This window comes from Equus quagga, chromosome 12, assembly GCF_021613505.1.
Source record: "Equus quagga isolate Etosha38 chromosome 12, UCLA_HA_Equagga_1.0, whole genome shotgun sequence".
Lineage (NCBI taxonomy): Eukaryota > Metazoa > Chordata > Mammalia > Perissodactyla > Equidae > Equus > Equus quagga.
The window spans coordinates 103259979-103281743 of NC_060278.1; the positions used below are offsets into that span (position 1 = coordinate 103259979).

Below are 21765 nucleotides of genomic sequence, written 5' to 3' on the forward strand. Positions count from 1 at the left end.
CAGTGGTGGAGCGGTTAAGTTTGTGCGCCCTGCTGCGGCGGCCCAGGGTTTTGCGGTTCGAATCCTGGGCGCGGACATGACACTGCTCATCAAGCTATGCTCAGGCAGCGTCCCACATGCCACAACTAGAAGGACCCAGAACTAAACATACACAACTATGTTCCGGGGGCCTTTGGGGAGAAAAGAGGAAAAATAAAATCTTAAAAAAAAAAGATATTTCTTTACACAGAAAACATTACCAAGAGAATCACAAAATGGGAGCCTGTGGTTGTTCTACCTCCATTTACTCTCAAAGAAAACCAGCTGCCAGAAGCACAGGAAGCAGCAATAACATGGGTACAAGGGGGAGCTTTAGAATAAACAAAAATCTGAATTTGAATTCTGGCTTTGCCATTCACCAGCTCTGTGACCCTGGGCTTAAACGCTCTGAGTCTTCATGCCTCATCTGCTCAGTGGGGCCATAGCAGCGCTCGTTTATGGGGCTTTTATATTAATAAATGAGTTAAGACATACATGGGTTTATTATTATTAGCACAGTGCGGGCCGTACCATTTACACACAATTAATAAATGGTGGTTCTTCTTCTTCTTATTACTACTAATAACTGGGACGAACCAAATGACTACAGATTCCCTTTTAGGGCAGGAAGGCGTGCGAGTCGCTGGTGGAGACAAGAATGGCCCAAACAAATGCTACTTTCAGAAAGCTTTCCTGAAAGAGCAACTCAGTATTTATATTTTAATACTCAGGAAAGAATCTGGGATCAAAAACTCTGGCTGGAAGACTCCTGTTTTTTTTGTTTTGTAATTACCATTACAAACCACCCTCTTTTTTCCCCCCAGATAGTAAATTTCAGCAGGTTCTTTTAGACTTATTAGATTGAATGTAGTCAACAAAAATCTCTGAATTCTTGGCTGTCTCTTTATTTGGGTCTTTAATTTGCCAAATACTAAAGCTCCCAGTATTTCTTATCTAAGACTAGGAACGTTACTCCAACAAAGATTTCTTACAAAACTAACGGTCTAAAGAAAGAGGCGGGAGGAGGATTAAATGAAACAATGTACGTGACAATAGTTTGGAGGAGGAAGGTACTTTTCAAGTACAAGGTGTTATTAATATTGACAGATTATACATTTACACATCTCTATTTCTGTCTACCACATTTGGGGTTTCAGCTGCCTACCTGGTTTGTGGGTACGTGAATCCGGTTCTCTACCCACTCTATAAAAATGTATTAGCACTTCAAATATCCTGTTTCTTGACATACAGTTGAATTAATACATATAAGAATCTTTTTCTATTTAGGGCATGACAGATGTCTTCTCGATCCCTTGCAATTATTTTGAAAATCGGTAGGAGCCCATAGGATTTTTGTGAAGTGGGATAACTACAAGTGTCAAATACAGTGTAAGGACTTGTGTGACTCTGTTTTCTTTTGCCTGAAGAACAATTATTTGAAAAATGATATTCGTTCTATTTTTATTTTTATGAGATATTAATTTCTGGAAAGAAAAAGATCTTTTTAGAAATGAACTGAACAATGCATTTATGTTTTAAAAAAACTCACCCAAGAGCTCCTTTGCCATGGGATAGTGAAATACGTTATCTGAAAGAAATTTAAGGGAAGCAAAGGCTAAAATGCAGAAAATCAATGACCTGATGAATGGCGACACTGATTGCGCAACAAGGGTGATGCATTTGCAATTGAGTTTTCTCCTCTATTTACTCAATTCTTTTAAAAAAACTGTATTTGGCTAACAATACCTAAAATCAGTTTGAAACATTCATTTATTCAGCTCAAAAAATAAAACTCCCATAGTGATGGGCCAGATCTCTAGTTTCAAGCCCTTAGAGCAGTTTGTTTTTTTCCTGTATAAATCCAAAGACTTTAAATCAGTTTGGAAGTCATGAAACGTTACCCAAAAGTGTTTCCTGAAAATAAGCGCTGAAGCTGACTTCCGGGAATCTACGCTATGGGGCTACGAACATGTGCATCCAGGTAGGTGGACAAGGTTATGTAGGTTAGTGAAGCAGCTGAGCTCATGTGTGTAAGACACATGGTGTGTGCTCACTGAATATGAGATAGAGTTAAAAATAAACATCTGTTTTCCCCTTTAGGTTTTATTCTCCATGAGAACAGGGACCATGTCTACTTATGCTCACTGTTGTATTCCTAGGGCCTAGGATCTAGTACTCAAAAATTCTCTGTTGAATAAGTGAATGAATGAAATGCAAAAAGTTGGAAACAAACCAATGTCCATCACTAGAGCAATGGTGAATCAAATTATGATAAACCCAGACAATATGATGCAATGAAGTTACGGTAAAGAACGAAGAGGCTCTCTATCAGGGGTTGCAAACTCAAATACCCACAGGGAAAGGGCCAGGAATATAAATGAGAGGGAGCTGGGCTGGATGTGACAATGGGGAGTGGTGGGGATTGTGGTGAACTGGAAAACCCATGTCTTGTGTATTTGAATTAACGGCAATGGTAATATAATGTTTTAATGAAAGCAAAACAGAATGCAAGACAAGAATAATTAGTTTGGAATTTTAGAGGAAATCCCAACAATCATGGAAACTTTGGAGTGTAAACATTAAAAGGAAGGAATAATGTTCAAGCTCCCAGGCATAGCACTTTTAATGGGCAACAGGAAATAAGAACAATGGACATTATAAGACCTGACACTGTGAACCGACTGAGGATTGCTTGGGTAAAAGGCATCCTCTTCTGCCTCTATCCTTCTCCTATGAAGAATTAATTCCAAAGAACTCCTATGTTTCCAATTTATTCCCCTAACAGTTGAGACTTACCCACTTTGTATTGTTAGAAAATATTCCCGAACATTATCTAATGGCTAGCTCCAGAGGATGGGCTTAAGTAATACAGCACCTCGTGAGAATGTAAGAAGGTGTTTTGAATGGATGTAGTGGTGGTTTAGAGGTCTTTCATGCTGTATTTGGGGTCTCTTGTATTTCCTCTCTTTTAAATGAAGTCTCATTTTGATTATTTGGAAGAGAAAATCATTCTGTTTGCTATCTTTTTGTGTCTCTCAACTCCATCCAGAAACGAGAAAGCTGGATCACCCTCAACGTTATGATGAGTTATTTGGGGATCCTATTTGTAATTTAGACGGGTTGCCAGAAACAGGCCAAATGTTCTTTTCTTTCCTCACATCGTGTAAAAATTGGTTTAAACATCTCAAATCTTGATCCCCATTTTCAGCACCAAATTGCTGAGTAAATGGCCAGGAATACAGATGGGGTTCCAGCCATACGGGCGGTCCACTCTACACTCTAGGCTCACTCTACGCTTCTTACTCCGTGAGAATCCAACAGTAAAAGAAAATGATTCCTGCCGACAATTTCTAACAGGGTCACGTCTAAAATGCCTCGACTCCCCCTGGCGAGGGTGTTGTTTTGTTTCGTGGACTAGAAAGAATTCCTTAACACGTTGAGCCTGTGAAATTAGAGAGTTGCTTTCTCAAAGGATTAAATTCCCAATTACTCCCGAAAATAAAGGCACACGATATTGAAATTCTTGTTTTCCATTAAAAGAGAATTAGACCGGTGACCTTTTACATGGGCTTTTGTTTTTTGTCTTCCAACTGATTTGGGTTTTGTTGCATATTATTGAAATTCCTGCATGTTTAGGTATTTAATGTCCATGACTCTTCACAGACACCAAAAGATGTCTGCTCACATTCTCCCAATCTGTACTAACTAAAAGCATGGCAAATTCACCAGCTAAGTTATACATATTCATTATTAGAAAATTATGTTGTCATTTCCTTATTGGAATTATCTAGAAGTCAGCTCTGTCCACGTTTGTGACACTCACATCTCACCTTCAGGATTTTTCCAACATCAATATACAACTTGACTATTTATTACTTAATCCTTTAAAAAATGGCTTATGTTCTTTATGAAAATATAAAAAATAAATATATTTTCAAAGGAAACTGCATATCATTGCCATAATGAGAAAAGCAGTATCGTTTGCCATAAGCAGAAGGAAAATTTAAAAACAAATAAAATTAAAAGTAAATAATAATATTAACTTCTAGGTAGATACCGTTGTTTGCCAAAACTCAGGACCCAAGGCCAGCTCTTTCTTTGTTAAAAGGGAGTTAGCAGGAGTTAAAGAAGGTTAAGGAATATTAGCAATAAACTGAGACTTTCTCTGTGATTGAATCAGAAGGACGAAAGGGAATTTTCTCAATGCACAATTCATATTCCATGCATATTCCATCTACACCCCTTACAATGATGTCTCATGCCGCCTGTGACATGGGTCCTGTATTCTCAGAAGCTGGCCTGGGAAGGTCAGTTTTCCTGCACTGGAAGCAAGTGGCTTACCATTTGTCTGAGAAATGCCATCAGGGAGGTTCTCGGTGGCTTGTGTTCTTCTCTTTTGAGTTTTGCTTCTGCGGGTTCGGCGGCGGCCTCTCCCTCTTCGCTGAGATCCACTGTTTGTAAGGCTGAACCTACTTCCTCGGCCTTTATCACCTCTACTGGTGATGCACACACCGCCTGGATTATTTTGCCAGGTAATAAGACAGTGAAAAACAAACATTCTCCCCAAACATGTTGTATAAAGCAGGGTCCTGATTGCCCCCTGTCCACAGAGGGGCTACAGCTTTGAATCTATGACCATTTCTACACAGGCACATCTTGAAGAAGTAACACTCATGTCACATAACGCGCTCTCAAACAGCCAATTTCTGAACAACTGCAAATAGACTGACTTGGAAGTGGCAAGATTCCTGCCCCACGAAGATACGAGGCTCAGATCAGAAGTTCATTTTGGGGACTGCCCTTCAGCGCATGCTCAGTACCCCTTCCATGCTGGTAGGCCCACCTCTTTGGTCTGCCATCAAGGAGAATTACACCTGGCCTGTGTAGAAATCAGGAGTAATCATTCCCTTAAGCGTGCAACCTTAGAGACAGTGACTGTGACATCTTCCGTTCCATATCCTAGTCCCCCTGCAACTGTGGAGGAGCTGTCTGCTTTGCAGAAAGGATAGTGCGAAAGCCACCAGATTTAATAGACCCAACGTCCTCGGTAACTCATTTCCCACCCCACCCCAGACCAGTCGTTTGCCATTGTTATTTAACCAAAGTTCAGGCTTTTAGAAGAAAAATGAACCTGGCAAGAAAACTATGGCTAAGTTCCTTACAGCCCCCAGCAAGGTACCTGGTGAGCTCAGTGCCCCTTGAAAGTCTGAGGGGAGAAGAGGCGGCCAGCAACGAGAGGCCGAGGCAGAAGATCTGATTCACCCGCACTCTGATTCCACTTTGTGTTTTAGGTATGCCTCCCTCCATTTGTGCTGTGCCCTAGTCACACTGGGGACAGTTTTTGCATTTGCCTTGGTCCCTGCAACATGACAGAGTTCAGCGGCCTGGAGAGGGTTTATAATTTCCTTTTTCTTTCCTCAGCCAGGAGTTGGCAAACTACACCAAATGCATCCCAGAGCCTGTTTAGCCACGGCCCTTGAGCTAAGGGTGGATTTTACACTTTTAAAGGGCTTGAAAATTTTTTAAAAGATGAGAAATACGCATCAGAGACTGTATGTGGCCACCAAAGTCTAAAATATTTACTCTCTGGCTCTTTAGACAAGTTTGCTGTCCTTTGCCTCAGAAGAAAGGAGTCTGGAGCCAGAAGCATCTCTGCCTCTGTCTTTGCTGGTGCCAGACCCCTAGCTTCCTTGGAACCTTGCTCTTGCTGTAAGGGAGTAGGGGAGGCAAGTTAGTTATTTCCAAAAGCACAAGATGCTGGTGGAGAAACCACTTTCCTTTCCCTTGTACAGAACATACCATTGGCTTGCAAATGACCCAAATGATCTGAATTGAGAAGAAGGCTTCATCTCTGTGTTGTCAGCTGGAGCAGGAAGGTGTCCAGCGACAAATCAGCATTCAGAAACGCCCCAAATTAAGGCAATTAAATCACAGCCGTCTCTCCCCACAGTCTGTTTCTTAAAATATTGACACAACTTCTAGCATTTTCCCTTTGTAAACAAAGATCTAGTTTGGGGAATGACAGACTCAAAAGTTCCCAGGAGGCAAGGCAGGTGACATCAGCATGGACTGACCAGATGTCAGACAAAAAGGAGAGGTGGGGACTATGGTGAGCAAGAGTCAAGTCGCCCCATCTAAAGACACTGAAAGAAGAAAAGCACTGGGCCAGCCAAGCGAAACATGTCTGCTGCTCAGCTGCCGGTCTGTGACCCAGGCCTGTCTTTAGGAAACCAGGCTGAGCCTGGAGCCAATAAGAGACTGAGATTGGCAGGCAAATGTGGACATGGATTTCCATATCTAGCCCTGAGTTAATTCAGTTGCATTTCTGAAAAGTAAGCTTCAGCACCAGAGCCCTGGGGCAAGCTGGAAACGTAGGCCGTCTGACATGGGCATTCTGAGCAGCCCCTAGTGCCAGCCTGCCTGGGTCTAAACCTTGCCCTTCCCCCTTACAGAGCCTCTAACCTGAGGCCGGCACTCAACACTTCTGTGCCTTCCTTTTCTCATTTCTCAATGGGGACAGTATACACGTCAGAAAGCTGTTTTAAGAATTAAATCAGGCAATGTTTGTAAGGTTCTTAGAGCAGTGCCTAACACATCATAAGCATCAATTAATACTAGTGGTTGTTACTTGTCCTATGTTGAGGGCTATTTCCTCCATGGGCATGAATTATCTGGAGTCACTCAGCATGCACATGTCCACTATTTAGAGATGATATCAATAACTCTCTCTTACTATGTCAGACACTGTGCAAAGTGTTTTTAACATATTACCTTAGTAAATAGTTACTGAGTTACTAAAGAGTCGTCAGAGTAGATAACATTATTCCTACTCTACAGATGAAGAATCTGAATGACTGAATGACTTGGCCAAAGCCACAGTACAGGTAAGTAGCCATTTCAATGAAGACGGAGTCATTTACGAGTAACTGAATATCTACTAGTGACTTCACCACTAACAATATGGAACAAGAAGTTTCAAAGCAGGAAGTTCTAGGGTTGATTCAGTGGCTTGCCAATGTTTCTAAGAACCTGGGCTCTTTCTATCCTTTGGCTTTGCCATCCTTGTCATGCTGGATTTTCAGCCTTCTACTTGCTACCTTATGGATATAAAGCAGCTGCCATAGTTCCAGGCATCACATCTTCAACCCAATGTCCTAAAAAGGAAGGAAGGAAGTTCACAGAGAAATATTTTCTCCAAATGAACGTATGTATTTTTCTCCCCTACCTCAGGGTACATTTAATTGTCCCAAAGCAGGCCATATCTGTACCCCTAGACTACTTATTGGTGAAGAAAACGGGATTATTGATTTAGGCTAACCACAACCAAATACTTTGGGGGTGTGGTAGTTGCCAACCTTGCCTAAGATCAAGGGAAGAAGGGTGGAGGAACGGAAAGTGGCCCTTAAGTAGGTGATGAACAGAGTCTGACTCACTGACTCTGGGTTCCAAATTATTCTGTCTTTGAAGCAGCAAATTCTTTTTTTGTGTGCAGGGGCCTGGGGGGAGAATTGCTTGTATAATAAGAGGATCAGAGTGTATGGCAATAACTTGCTAAAGCAACTTTATTTGAGTGCCAGTGGTTTTCTTGCTGGGCCTTTCCGAATGTCAAGAGGTGTCGGCACACAGACCCTAGGCCAGAGCCCATTCTTCAACACACAAGTATTTCAGCGGGCGAAGCAAAAGAAGGGACTTCTAGAGACTCCCATTAGCTTTGAAGTCAGGCCAAGAAGTTGGCTTTCAGCAGCCCAGGAAAATCCACTGACACCCGGTGTGGAAATCTAGCAGCATTTGAGCAAAATAAGGATCTGATTTGCATGTATAGACATAAGAATTGGATTTTTATTTGGATAGTTTTCAGATGTCCTTCCAGGCCAGGGCTTTGGAAAAAGTCGTTCCTTATTTAGAATATGTGACTGCATCTGCACATTTCAATTTTGGATATGATGGGCATAATGAAAGTCAGATTCATGCTATATATATATATATTTTTTTTTAGGAAGATTAGCCCTGAGCTAACATCTGCTGCCAATTCTCCTCTTTTTGCTCAGGAAGACTGGCCCTGAGCTAACATCCGTGCCCATCTTCCTCTACTTTATATGTGGGACGCCTACCACAGCGTGGCTTGCCAAGCGGTGCCATGTCCACACCCGGGATCCAAACCGGTGAACCCAGGGCCACCGAAGCAGAACGTGTGAACTTAACCACTGTGCCACCAGGCCAGGCCCACATGCTATATTACTGAATCAGATCCCCTTGATTTCAGCAGGGGATATTATATGCTGCATGAAGGTGGCTAGCGTGTTTAACACAGATAATGTACAATTCAGTAAAAGGTTTCACATTTTGCCTCCAATATTATACCATATTTACTCTTGAAATTTGGTTTATACAGTTTTTACCAGAGCTGTGAGTTTGGGAAACCGGTTTATAGCAAAATAGATGTCCTCCACTTAAACTTCACCCACGACACAATGCTATCGATATTAAAAAGGTTTTATTTTAGAATCTTTTCTAGATTCTTTCTGCTTTGATTTGTAACATGATTATTTGATGACAAAGACCTTGTAGCGATTTTACGTTTCCACCCAGTAACTGTGCTCCCTCATTCTCTTCACAGTACCCAGTCTGGCTCTAGGGGCACAGTCCTCCCCAACTTTAAGACTAGGTGTTTGCATGAAGCTGGTTGAGCAGGTCTAAGCCAATCAACACGGTTTAGCTCCTTGACCATACGGGTTCAGGGACGGCAGTACCTATTATTTTCCCAATTACTCATGCCACCTTCTCGTAAAAGAATTGTACATCCATGCCCATCACTGTGTGACTTGCTTTTGCAAATGGAGCGTGTGTAGACATGATGTAAGCATGACTGAGTAGAAGCTTTCGGCGTCATTGCGTGGTTTACCCATGGCACTATTTTCTCTCTGCCACTATAACTGCATGTCCCGGTCAAAGGGGCTGCTTCTTCAGTCTGGATTTCAGCAGGAAGAGGCCATGAAGATCACCCACAGCCAGCTTACAAGAGACATGCAGCATGAGTGAGAGAAAAAAAATCTTTGCTGTTGAAAGCCACTGGAATTTGGGGCTTGCTTGTCACTGCCACACAACCTGGTGAAAGCTGACAAATGGGGCATTTGAATGCATTTGAGTCAACGAAGAGGACAAATTCCATGACGTGGAGGGTTGGTCCTGGAGCCACCTCTCCTTTACTCTGGACCAGGTGATGTGGGGTTGAGAAGGTAGCAGGCCAGGAAGGCTGAGCCAAAAAGAGCCCTGACTCGAGAGCTACTTAAAACAAATTCTACCTTCTTGGCAATGAGCACCAATAAATTCCACTCTCTTTTTAATCCAGATTGAGTTGGGTTTTCTTTCACTTGCAACTGAGAGTTTATTTACTAAGAGAGAGAAACAACAGAAGTACCTGTTTTCTCGATCTTATAGGTCATTGGGAAGGAAAGCTTTTTTTCCCATTAGTTAGAACTAATAATTAACTCCATTAACCAATGGTCAAAATATTTTCAGTTTACAACTGAAGGATTCAAGAACTTCTGTATCAAGATAGATAGATGTTATTTCTGATAGGACCAGGAGCTCATTCTGGGAAAGCACCAAATTTCCATGGGCTTCAAAAGCCTTCTTTTTCTTTTCATGAAAACTTTGAGAAATGTTGAAATCCTTCTTTCCTTTGCTTGCATTGGTTGATAGATTGGTTTTAGAAACTTATGGTAGAGACACTCAAAAAACTAAACTCAACCACATTTTAGCCAGAAGTTGCTAAAGGACTCTTGTATTGTGATCAGTCAAACCTAATTTTCCTGTTCTGAAGGTTTAGAATACTATACGTTGTTTTGATTAATGCCATCTGTCTTATTTAGGAGGAGGAAGTTAAACTAATTGTTTTGCATGTGCCTTCACTCCACGTGGGCACTGAGTCAGCTGTGGGATGTGTAATTTCACAAGGAAATATAGTCACTGAGTCCTGGGAGGCACTCACTCTTAACCCTGCAACTCCTATGCACTAACAGTTACTGCAGGGGGTGGCAAACTTTGCCTGCAGAGGGCCCTGTCACAACTACACGTGGCTGCCACTGAAGCAGGAAAGCAGCCATAGAAGATACGTGAAGGAATGAGCATGGCTGTGTTCTAATAAAACTTTATTCATAAACACTGAAATCTGAATTTTGTATAATCTTCACACATCATGAAATATTCTTCTTCTTTCAAGTTTTTTCAATCATTCAAAACTATAAAAACCATTCTTAGCTCCTGGGCCATACAAACACACGTGATGGGCTGGATTTGGCCCGTGGGCCACAGTTTGCTGACCCCTGATTGCTGAGTTCTTCCTACGCTTCAGGAACTGAAGTAGGCACGTTACACGCATTATTCATTTAATTCTCACAAGAATCCCAAGGGGTAGGTATGTTATCATGGCCATTTAAGAGATGAATAAACTAAAGTCCAAGGGGTGGCACACCCTGGGGATGATGGGGCCAAGATCACAACATTTTAGCCTCATTCTCTCCAATTAATAGGCTGTTAAAAGATGAAACATTGAAGCTTAAAAATAGAAATGTTATTTGTAGGGCTAAGCAATTTAAAGGACTTTTTATAATGCTTCTTTATTTTCTTGAGAAAATATTTTGCTTTCTTATGTTTCTCCATCAGCTTTTGTGTTATCTTTTGGCACCAATAATTTAACTTTAGTTCATGTTTAGATTTGTTTTAAATTTCACCTAGAAAATGAAACACTTCCTGTTTGCCTGTTAGAGATCAACTCTGCGTTTTAGTATGCAAGCTGCAAGAGACATGGGTTCCTCAGCTAGGCAACTGTGCATGAACCTCTGAAAAGAAGTTTCTCTTCAAAACACTCGGAACCTCAAAGCCACCTGATGCCCCAGATTTAACCTGCAGCTTTTCAATGTAACGGTCATGGGAAGAAGACGCGTGGAGGTCCTCCTCACAAGTTGCCGAAATAGAGACTTTGACTTTCTAGGAAATAGCCAGTAAATTCATGAGAATTTTCTGGAATTACGAGAGCCCTAAGCTTTGCTGAGCTTCTAAGTCTGGTTCAAAAATGAAAGAGAGAGGAAGAGAGAGGGAGGGAGGTAAAAAAAGACAACAAAAAAGCGGATTTCAGAGATCTTTCTCCCAGCAAGAATTATAACATAGCCATTCCAGTTTTCATTCTACACCACAGACAACATTTCTGGAGCATATTTGGATTTCCAACATCTGTTCAGTTCCAGAAACGAAATAAAAATGAAAACCCAAACTCTATCCATGGCAAACAAACAAGAGACATCTAGAAAGAGCAAACATATTTTGCTTTGGCAAAACGATAATGTGTGTTTTTCTCTCAAGGAACTGTGAACTCACTTATCCCCATTATAAAATTTTCCAAAGACTGCACTTCTTTCAGAGCAGAAAGCTGCTGTTTGGGGTCTGAAATTCATGAGGCCAATCTATTTCACTGGAAGATGTTTTGGGAAGATATGTTCTTGTGGCGTCTCATAAGAGCCATCTCCTTCAGACGTGAATGCACTGTCTCGAAAGTTTTGACCATTGCTCTAGAAGATTAAAGGCCAAAACAACACTGAGGCTCAACCTATCTGTCTCAGGTGTAGACCCACGGAGGTGGCTCTCTGGCCCAAGACCAAGAATCCCGGCATCTATTGCAGCAAGATGTTCTCATGCCTAATGCCACTTCCTGTCCTGGGTACCACCCACAGTTAGTTGAGAATCTGGGTTGCCATGGAGATAAAGGTGAAAGCGCAATCAAAGTAGAATGAAGCAGAGGGTGCAGCATCATTATCCCTTAAGGAAGTGTAAAGATGTTCTTATGTTTGGTAGACTCTTTCAGCCCCTAAATGAGAACAAATTATAAAAATGTAGACTCTGATTTTGCATTTAGTTCTCACTGATTCAATGGGCATTAAAATATTCATCCAAAGTTCCTCCCCAGCAGTCCCTAATCAGGTAAAAGGGCGAAAGAGTCTACAGCAGGTGATAACACTTGGAGCATGCAAGAACACAGGACCACAGAGCTGAAATGCCCCGTGGTCCCACATGCGGAAGTTGAGAATGGAATGATTCTGTCATTTCATGCGTAACTTACATTCTCCTCTGCACCTGTGGGGACTGAATCCTCTTTAACTGACTAAAGGGAAGATAAAAACAAAAGTAAGAGTCAGGATGTTACCCAAAAATGATGGGTTAGTGGAGCTAACAACCCTCTGGTGCAATTCATGGACATCAAATTGCTTATGTATACCTGGTTCCAAGAAGAACTTGAAGGAGGCTTACGCAAATGTAAACAGTGCAGCAAGATAATATAAATTACCTTATGTGTTTTCAAATGTAACAAAGAGAAAATAAACACAGATGCAGTCAGGACGCCAATGGAACGAGGAGAGGGGTTGCTACAGAATATACAACATGAACACATTTGTCTTGACATTTTCTGGTAGCTGATGAAGAGGGAACTATGATCAATCACAAAATACACAGTCACTGTTAGGTAAAAACAAGTAGCTGCTCAGGAAAATTTTGGTAGTAAGTCTGGAGAAATTCATCCCGTGGTCCTTACAGAGCAAGCAGGCACTGTGTAATAAGCAGGTCCTCAGCGTTATCCTGACAGAGCACAGTGTCCAGCATGAGAAGCTGCTTCTTACATGAGCCCTCAGTATGGGCCAATTTCATCGTGCCAAAGTTTAGTTCGGTTAAAACACTTCTATGGAGGGCCAAAGGGCTGGAGTCCAACACATCCAACTTCAGATAGTATTTCTCCTTGCAGTAATTCTGGCATGCACAGTCTTGTCCCAAATAGGGGACCAGTTACTGGATTGTAGCACGGGTCAATGCCACAACCATTATATCAATTTGCCAAGCTCCCCTGTGGAGGTCTTCTTTCCATCTTTCTCGCAGTCTTTATTAAACATTTTTGGGATGGTGGTGATGTTTACAGACCACTTTGAGATTCACTTGCCAGATCTAGACTCTCTTGCCAGAAAAATAAACATGAACAACATATTTTGCAAATGATTTCAGGGTGTTCATAGACCCCTGCATCTCTTCTCTTGGATTCCAGGTTAAGAACTCGTCCCTCTATCTATTTCGTTCCAAGTCTTGCCTTTATTTTTACCTTGAAAACATCCAGTGGGGGGGGGAGGAAGGGAACTGACACTTACAAATACATCTTCTGCACTTGGTGCTTTGTATACATTATCTCAGTTAAAGCAGCCCCAAGTGGTAAGTATGGTGACCTGATTTGCTCAGCCAGAAATGGAGTACACAGAAGGGAAGCCACTTGTTCAAGGTGGTGCTGCTAGAAGGTGGTGGAAATGGTTCTAAGAGCCAAGTTTTCCCCTAACCATGATAACTTCAAGGATCAGAAACACATTTTTTGGTCACTCTGTGAGCTTCTTTCTCCAATACCAGATTAGTTTTCTCTCTGGTTGAGTTCTTCAGCTTGGATCATTTCTGTCTATCTATCTGCTTCTCACACTGAAGCTTATCTGGGAGCAAACATGTCCCTAAAAAGGATTGTGGCTTTTCTGGAAGCTTCAGGAGACTATAGAGCATTTAGAAGGAATTGCAAGTAGTGTAGCTTTCTTGGAATTACACACCTTCCCCCGGAGACCAGTGGATGCTATTTAATATTATGAACAGGTAAAGAATTAAACAATAGTTTCAAAGCCAGACCTCTTCAAACCTGATGCACAAAAGTTTCAGGAGTCAATATACTGTCTACATTAGGCTGAGAAAACCCTCCCGCTATTTAAGAATAGCAGTTTTAATTTTTCAAACCCTCTTTCCTGTCCCAGTTGGTTGTAATGAGATGAGTTTGTCTCTTTGGTTTCCTGTGTCTGGAAAGTTCTCAGCCATTGATTGCTCACTGCTTTCAGGGGAAACTGGGAACTTGACGCAGGTAATGGTGAGGAGCAGAAAGAGCTTCTTCTGGAAACCGATGTTTCCATCATCTTGATTACAGTTTCAGACTTCCAGATCTTTCTGAGGTTTCAACACTTGGCATTACAAATATTGTCTGTTCCAAGAGAAACTGCTATTTCCTATTTTAAAGTTACACTACCCAGGACAAGATTTCTTATTTTGGGAATTCATCCAGTTGAGCATTTCTCAAACTTTAACAATTTGCCTACCATTTTCATGACTCTTGACCTGTCCATGTATCATCTGAATTTACTTGATATTTTTCTTTAAATTGACTTACCATTTTACTTATATATTTTAAAAGAAAAGATCTTATCATTATAATGTGAATGTATTATCAACATCCTTGATGTAAATAGAAGTATGTATTAAAACGACTGCAAGGAATAAAACAAAACCACTCATTAAATTCTAATTATTTTTGTCTTTGTTAAAAAGGGAGATCAGCAAGTGTTAGCACAGTGAGAAATGCCTTTTAATATCAAGAAGAGACTTTCTTCGTAATGTCACCAGAGGAATTGGAGTAGAATGGAAAAGGAGATGACGTCATACTATGTGACCAATTACATTTTTAGGGCTGTGTCCAAAACCATTCAAAATCGTTTTGCACATTTTTGTACATTTGCACACTGGTTTATGGGTGCAGCCCTGATGTCAGCAGTGGCTGAAATATCCTGTTAGTATAAGGACCCCAAACTGGGTAATGAGAGGCCAGGTTCCTGTTTGCCTTTAGTATTTGCCACATGGAAGAGAAAACCTGCTCAGAACCCAGGTCTACAGCATCTTGAACTGGGGAGCCAGGTTCAGATTCACTGTTTTAGCTGTGCAACCTTCGGCAAGTCAATCACACCTCTCTGAGCCTCAGTTCACTTATTCAAATGTTGGCTGTTAGACTATCAATCATAGAGTTGTTTTAAGGAATAAATAAAATAAAGCATGTGAAGGGAAGGTCATGGCTGAAGCAGGCCGAGACTCACCTGTGTCTGGTGGCTGGAGTCAAGCCGCACAGCTCCTCCGGGTACATATATGAAGACCTTCATTTACATAGGAGCTGGAGACACTGGAGGATGTATTTATGGTGGGGAGGAACAACTTGAATCATGTCTATAATTAGGGTTCAGTCGTCTATAGTCTTTTCTAGAAGTCAGGATGTATAGGATGGAGCAGAAATAAAGATTTTGAGAAATGGACACCAGGAAGAGAATTCACCAGTAGAAATAAGGACTCCAGGCGCACCAGCTACCTGCAGGGTCAGGTTCTGGGTGGGAGGCGGGTGGCTGGTAGAGCCTTTCAGCTCAGCTCCCCTTGAGTTGAGTTGTGCACTGGGGAGAACAGGGCCGTGTGGACGCCAAGGATGGGTCTTGTTAAACAGTGTCGCTCTGTGGCCCAAGTAGCTGCAGTGAGATTCTCTTCCCCGGGCTGAGCACAACACAGGAAGAGAGAGCTTTCTCCCCACGGCTTTGCAAGTGGCACACGAACCACGGCAGCCTGGTGAGGACCAACAGCCATGATGGGTCAGGCGAACTGGCATGGATCTTCTTGGCGGCTCTGCTGGCAGTGATGTGGCTGGGGAGCGATCACCCAGTAGGGACACCTGGCAGCCCAGACTGATTCATGATGACCTTTCTTGGATTCCTAGAACTTTTTGGATGGGATGATCAGGGGTGTAGATTTATTTATACCCATCAGTCTATGAGAATTGCTGATATTTATTTTGTATATGTAAATCACTTAGCATAGACACTGAACATAGTGTAACAGTAGCAATTTCTATGAATGCTGGGGAGAACTGGCATAAGCAAGCCTACTCCACTTAAGTCTTTTCTTGCTTTCTTCCATGTTGCTTTTGAAATTTCCTTAAGTCTGCTCAAGCCAGATACATGTTTGCTCCGGAATCCCTGTGCACAGACAGCTTGAACACTGCTCTCAGGTGATATTAGTTCCAGAGTTGGAATGAGGTGGCGGGGGAACGCAGGTCTCAACTAAAATCTTGAGGATCTGCTCCCTATAGCATAGTGGCACACTGACCTTTGTCAAACAAAAATGCTACCTCATACTAACTTCGGCCCACTGGGCCAGTATTTTGAGCTCTTTATTGTTTATATTCTGGACTGCATTAATGAGCTCTCCCAGCTTCTGAACTTGGTAAGTGTGCTTCACAGGTCATTGACCAAGTTACAGATAGAAACTTTGAATAAACAGGGCTGAGGGCAGATTCCAGAGGCCTTCCCAAAGAGGACTTCTGGCATGTGGTTTTGATCCTTTAATAAATATTCTTTGTTGGCTTGCGTCTATCCATCTTGTGATGCATTAGACACAACTCTAAAGAACTGAAAAAAAATGGTAATCCTAACAAAGATAATTATAATGACAGCAACCCACAGTATTGGCCTTTGTGTGAGGCAGTGGGTTAAATGTTTTACTTTGGCATTCCATATTGGTCTTCAAAATGGGAGCACATCTCCCTTAATTTCTAGGCCTCTGCTCCAGAATCTATTAAACTTTGCTGCCACCCCAAAACCATAGCTTCCTTTGAAAAGGTTTGAGGTGTGTCTCTGTTCTCCTCCAGAGCTGACTGATGTGTGACAGCATCCCCAGTGAACCAGTTCTCTGAGCCAAGCCTGCGTCTCACCTTTAATATGTATTTGTACCCAGCATGGTTTCCATGCCCGCTACACAATGACAAATGAAGGCCTTGGGCAGCTTCTCCCTTTTCTCCTGATGTTTTCCCATAGGAGAAAGGCTGTGAGCTGAGGAACCAGCAGTACCAGATTCCAATTCATTATTTTCCACCGTCAACGAGTACGTCATGATGGATAACCTCCGAAGAGCAGGAAAGAGGACTCTTCCACACTGGGACTGTGTTCGAGAAGGGAATTTGAGAGACAAGAAGGAAGAGTGGATGGCGCTGCTGATGGAGTGACTCAGTTCAAAGTGAATGAGAGAGAACGATTTGCAAGTGCAAGCTCGGTTTCTGCAGACCAAAAGGCATTTATTAGGGTCTCAAGCTCTCTAGTCAGAGGAACACAATTAGCTCAGGGGCGAATCAGGAAACACACAGAGCGTGGGATTTTCGTTCGAATCTCAAAACCAGAAACAGTTCCAATCTTCTGCAAAGAACTGGACATCTGGCTATCATCTGGTGAGTCTAAAAATTATCCAGCCTCATTAACAACAACAACAACAAAAATCCAGCTTGAAATCCAAAGAATCCTGTTTGGAGATTAATGTTGCCAAGAATAAGGAACGAAATAGCACATAAACTTATCAGCATCAATGTGAATAACAAGGATGCCTCTCCTTTGAAGAACACAGTCAATTCTTAAAAGAATGCTTCTTTAAAAAACTGTCACATGGTAGCACTTAAGCCAACAGACATTCATCCTGTTCCTAGCAGGTCTTCTGGAAGCATCATTTGATCACATGACAGCTGTTCTGAGTTCATTGATTTCACAGTAGCCCCAAGACCTCTTCTATCAAGTCGAGATATTTCAGTCCATCTTTCTTCAAGTGTTTCCATAATTGTTCAGCCATATGCCAGGCTTCCTTAACCAGGATCCCTGTGGATTCTGGGATCAAATACAGGATTTTGTATTTGAAACAAATAACCCAGACGATTCTTAAGTCCTCTTAGCCTATTTTGACCTACACTGACTGCTCCCTTTTCTAGACTCCCATAGCATCTGTAGCCTGTACTCCTCAGATTAACACTGGGTTCCACACTTCACTGTTTCGGAAGGGGCTATCACTCACTGAAAGCCAGTCCCTTTGCATTCATTTTCTGACTCAGTCCTCCCCATAATCATGAAAGGCAGGCTTCACTGCCTACTTTCAGAGCGGAGGACGGTGAGGCTTGGGGGGTTGAAGTCATCTGCTCAAATCCAAACAGCCAGTAACCGTCAGGGCTGAGACTTGATTCTCTCTCTTTGGCTTCAGAGCTCACATTACTTTTCCACTTCATCATCTGTCTCCCCCAAAGGAAAGCAGGGAAAGAGCTGGTCTGAAGATATTCCAAATGTATCACTTCCTAATTGTGTGCATGCACACATGCAAACACAGGCACGCATGAATGCATTGTGTCTATATCTCATTCCTCCACAGGGATTTCAAGTCTTTCGATGGTAGCAAATGAGTCATATACTTGTTTCATACTTGGAGTGCTGTTGGCACCAGAAACCACACACAGCTATTCAGATCATGACCCTCGACTATTCGGACTTGAAGAAATAATGATAACATTGTTCACTGAGCACTTACTATATCTCAGGCGCTCTCTATGTACAATTATTGGACTCTCATAACAACACTGTGTGATAAACATGGTCCTCATTTTACAGATAAGAAAATAGGGGCTCTGAGTGGTCGAGTAATTTGTCCAAGGTCACACAGCCCAATCTCTCTGATTCTGGCTCTGATGCAAGACTTGCTATATATAAGATTTTTCAAGATCATCTATTCCAAGTTTTTTGTTCAACAGATGAGGAAAAAGAAACCCAAATAGGGTAGGTAACTTTTGTAAAGTCCCGGAGTAAATGGTATTCCAATTAACTCATAACAATAAAGGGCATATTTAGTCCACATAACTCGATTTTAAACACTTTTTGGCAAGTAACATAATTTGAAATTAAGTTCTCAAAGTTTATTTTTGTTTTGTAATAAGAACTATGTCAACAATCAAGATTATAAGTCAAAATAACTTATAATTTTATATCCACAAGTCTGTTAGGGGAAAAATTTGTTTCTGATGTTCATAACTGCAGACTTATAAACTTTGAAATTATTTTCTTTTTAAAGCTTCTCAATTAAAAGAGAAAGAGAACTTGGGGTTAGTTAGTGGAAATAGCATTTTCTAGCATTTCTCTTTGTTTTTCAAAACTTTTATAAGAATGCTTTTACATGCAAAGCTTATTCTAATTTAAAGAAAAGAAAAGAAAGCTCTTCGCTTTGTTTCCCACTAGAACGTAAGTCCCCCGTGAGACTGAAAGCTACAAGGGGACAGCCGGCTGCTCACTGCTTAACACAAAGTATTTAGCACAAAAAGACTCAGCACAAAGAAAGTGATTAAAAATGCTAATAAATGAGTGAATCCTCCCTACTTTACTTCCATAAAGAGCTATTCTTTCTGACTGGGTAAAAGAAGGAAAGACGAGATTTAGAAGTGATTTGGTTTTTAGTTTTTCTTAACTTTATTATTTTTAGAATCTACTAAAGGAATAAAGCCAGACAATGGTGAAAAAACACTGCGATTGAAATAAATGAAATTCTCTCATTAGGGAGATAAATGTCAAGTAGTCCTGCCTTTTATTTTCAATGGGAATAGCTTGACTTTCAGGAGGCACCAACATACCCCTCACAGATCCCAAAGATAAGGAAAGATAAAGTTCTTGATGTTTAGTAGCTTAGAAGTGTCCCCAAACTGGACGGTACAGAAAGATAAAGGAGGGGACATGGTTAGTGCGTCAACCCTCCTGTGTGTGCAGGAAATAATGACATAGGTGACAGCGACCATTCATTGATCGCTTTCGTGCCAGGCGAGGTGTTCGGGTTTTACCAGCATTATTTCGATGAATCCTCACTTCATTGCCATGACATAGGTACTCTTGTTATTTGCATTTTACAAATCAGGTAACTGAGGCTCATGGAGGTAGAATGGGGCTCAAAGTCAGATCTGTCTGAGGCCAAACGTCTGACCCTTACAGAAGTGTTCCTCAAACTACAGGCAATGGCCGACCTTCTACGTGGGTTCTGCCACATCATGTGCTCCATCTGTGGCAGCCGTGGAAGTGTGCCGCTCAGATTCCCTGCAAGAAGAACAGCCTCCGACTGTCACGCCTTCAGCATCCACTACAGTGTTAATGCTGAGGCTGTGCTCTCCCCAGCTGCTCCCAGGCAATGACTGAGCACAGCAGGGTGTTGGGCCATTCCTGCCCAACCAGGACTCCCTGAACGGGCCATCTCTGCTCTGGGATTCCTCACTGGCTCAGCACCACCCTCCACCTGAGGCTCTTCTGACCGGCTCCTCCTTCCTTCCCTCTCTCCCATCACAAGTGTCAGACGCTCACTGTGGTCTGCAGGCTCTCTCTACCTTCTCCTGCCCCCTCCCCTTTGTCCTTCACAGTCATTTCTCTCCAATAAATCCCTTACACATCAATTCTATCTTGGTGTCTGCTTCTTGAAGGACCTAGATTTACCTTTATTTACTTAATATTTATGTAACCCTTTTCTTTAATTGGATTACTTTTTAAACTAAATACATATAGTCTCACCTTGAGCAAAATATATGTTAAATTGAGCCTAATGGGCTAGTTCTATCTTCCTAATACACTGTAAATTTATATATATATGTGTATATATATATGATTATTTATATAAAAATGTTTGACTATGGGTCACTTAACTCATCCCTCTTGCCACCAGTATACACATGCAACCCACCTGAAACCTGTTCCCCACATTACATTGCTGATAAAAGATTTTAAAAAATGAGCAATTGATGGCTAGTGAGGAAAGAGGATTAGAACAGAATGCCAAATGACATCATCCAAAGTTTTCATCATGTATTGAAGTTTGTGTTCCGGGCAGAACCTAGAAAGAAGATTTCTGTACAACAAGAAACAGAGAGGAAAGAGTTTCAGAAATCCAGCTGGACTCTAGACAAGACAATAAAACTAACACCACAGTGGCGTCTGTATTTATCACCTGCTTACTTTGTGTGCCAAGTGGCACGGATGTTTGGATGAAGTTACTAAATTAGATTTTTCCAGCTCTGTGAATTCACCCCACCCCCTCACCCCTGACTTCTTGCTCATCTTTTGGCCACATTTAAAACAGGCAAGAGTTCTGAACATGTGTGGCAGCTGGGGTCTGCTCAGCAATGATGATCAAGGGATAGCTCTCAGAATTACTCAGCCTCACCCACTCCATTTTCTTGCACGGCACCTTAAGTCTAGAAGGGAAAAAAATCAGACAGTGGTTTGAATTTTCCTATCACAGAGCACAGTGTGTGCCTGCCTGGTGGTACACTGATGGGCACTTTGGTTTTCCAAAAGCAGAGTCAGACCTAATGGCTCATAAGGACTGATTATATCTGGCTGGGGAAAGAGAGATAGAGAGCCCAGCGATGGTCCACCTCGCCAGGGTGAGAGCGCTCAGAGGAAAGTAGGAGGAAGCCAGAGTAATAAACCATTTTAGAAAGAAAATGAAATCATGAAATACCACAACCCTCTGTCACGAACAGGAGTAATTCCAAGAATGAAAAATTCTACTTGTTCATTTCCTTTTCTTTCCCACAAAACACATGTTTATAACATGACAGGCATTTCATTCTTCCCAGGAGGAAATTAGAAGTCTTCAACTCCATCGCTATTCGCGTCACTTTGGAGAAGGAAAAGAAACTCTGTACATTGTCAAGCACGTCGATTAGCCTGATAGAAATAATTCCTCAAGTCGTCCTAGCCCCAAGCACTCTTCAGATCTTGAAAAGAAGACTTACCTTTTTCCAAAACAGTTTGCCCAGAGGCAGAGAGGTGGGTCCCCCCTTTTCCTTGGCACCTTCCTTTGCCGTTTCAGTGGATGTAGAATTCTTGGCTGCCCCTTGGGTCTCCTGGGGTGCAAAGTTGGCTTTGTCTGACTTGAGGTCGGCTGCACTGGTGGGTGACTTTTCAGCACCCTATTGAGTTAAAAAAATTCAAAATGAACTCAAGATTTCAAAAGACAAAGATCCAATTTTTATAAACATAGGCTGGGGTCATGTATGTTAATTTTCTTCATAATTTTCTGTAGTTTTCCAATATTCTA

The 21765-nt window shown here is 41.8% G+C and overlaps 1 protein-coding gene across 7 annotated transcripts in view; it reads right to left on the reverse strand.

Moving 5' to 3' along the window:
- The window catches only part of BCAS1 (brain enriched myelin associated protein 1), a 105479-nt gene that overhangs the window by 15835 nt on the left and 67879 nt on the right, over nt 1–21765 (reverse strand). For 4 of the 7 annotated variants that reach the window (XM_046680022.1, XM_046680024.1, XM_046680021.1 and 1 more), the window contains 3 exons: nt 21461–21637; nt 12134–12175; nt 4360–4533 (listed from right to left, as the gene is read on the reverse strand). In XM_046680022.1, the coding sequence (XP_046535978.1) occupies nt 4360–4533; nt 12134–12175; nt 21461–21637 (393 nt within the window). The remainder of the gene's footprint in view (nt 1–4359; nt 4534–12133; nt 12176–21460; nt 21638–21765) is intronic. The other 3 variants (XM_046680028.1, XM_046680025.1, XM_046680026.1) reach the window with 2 other exon arrangements.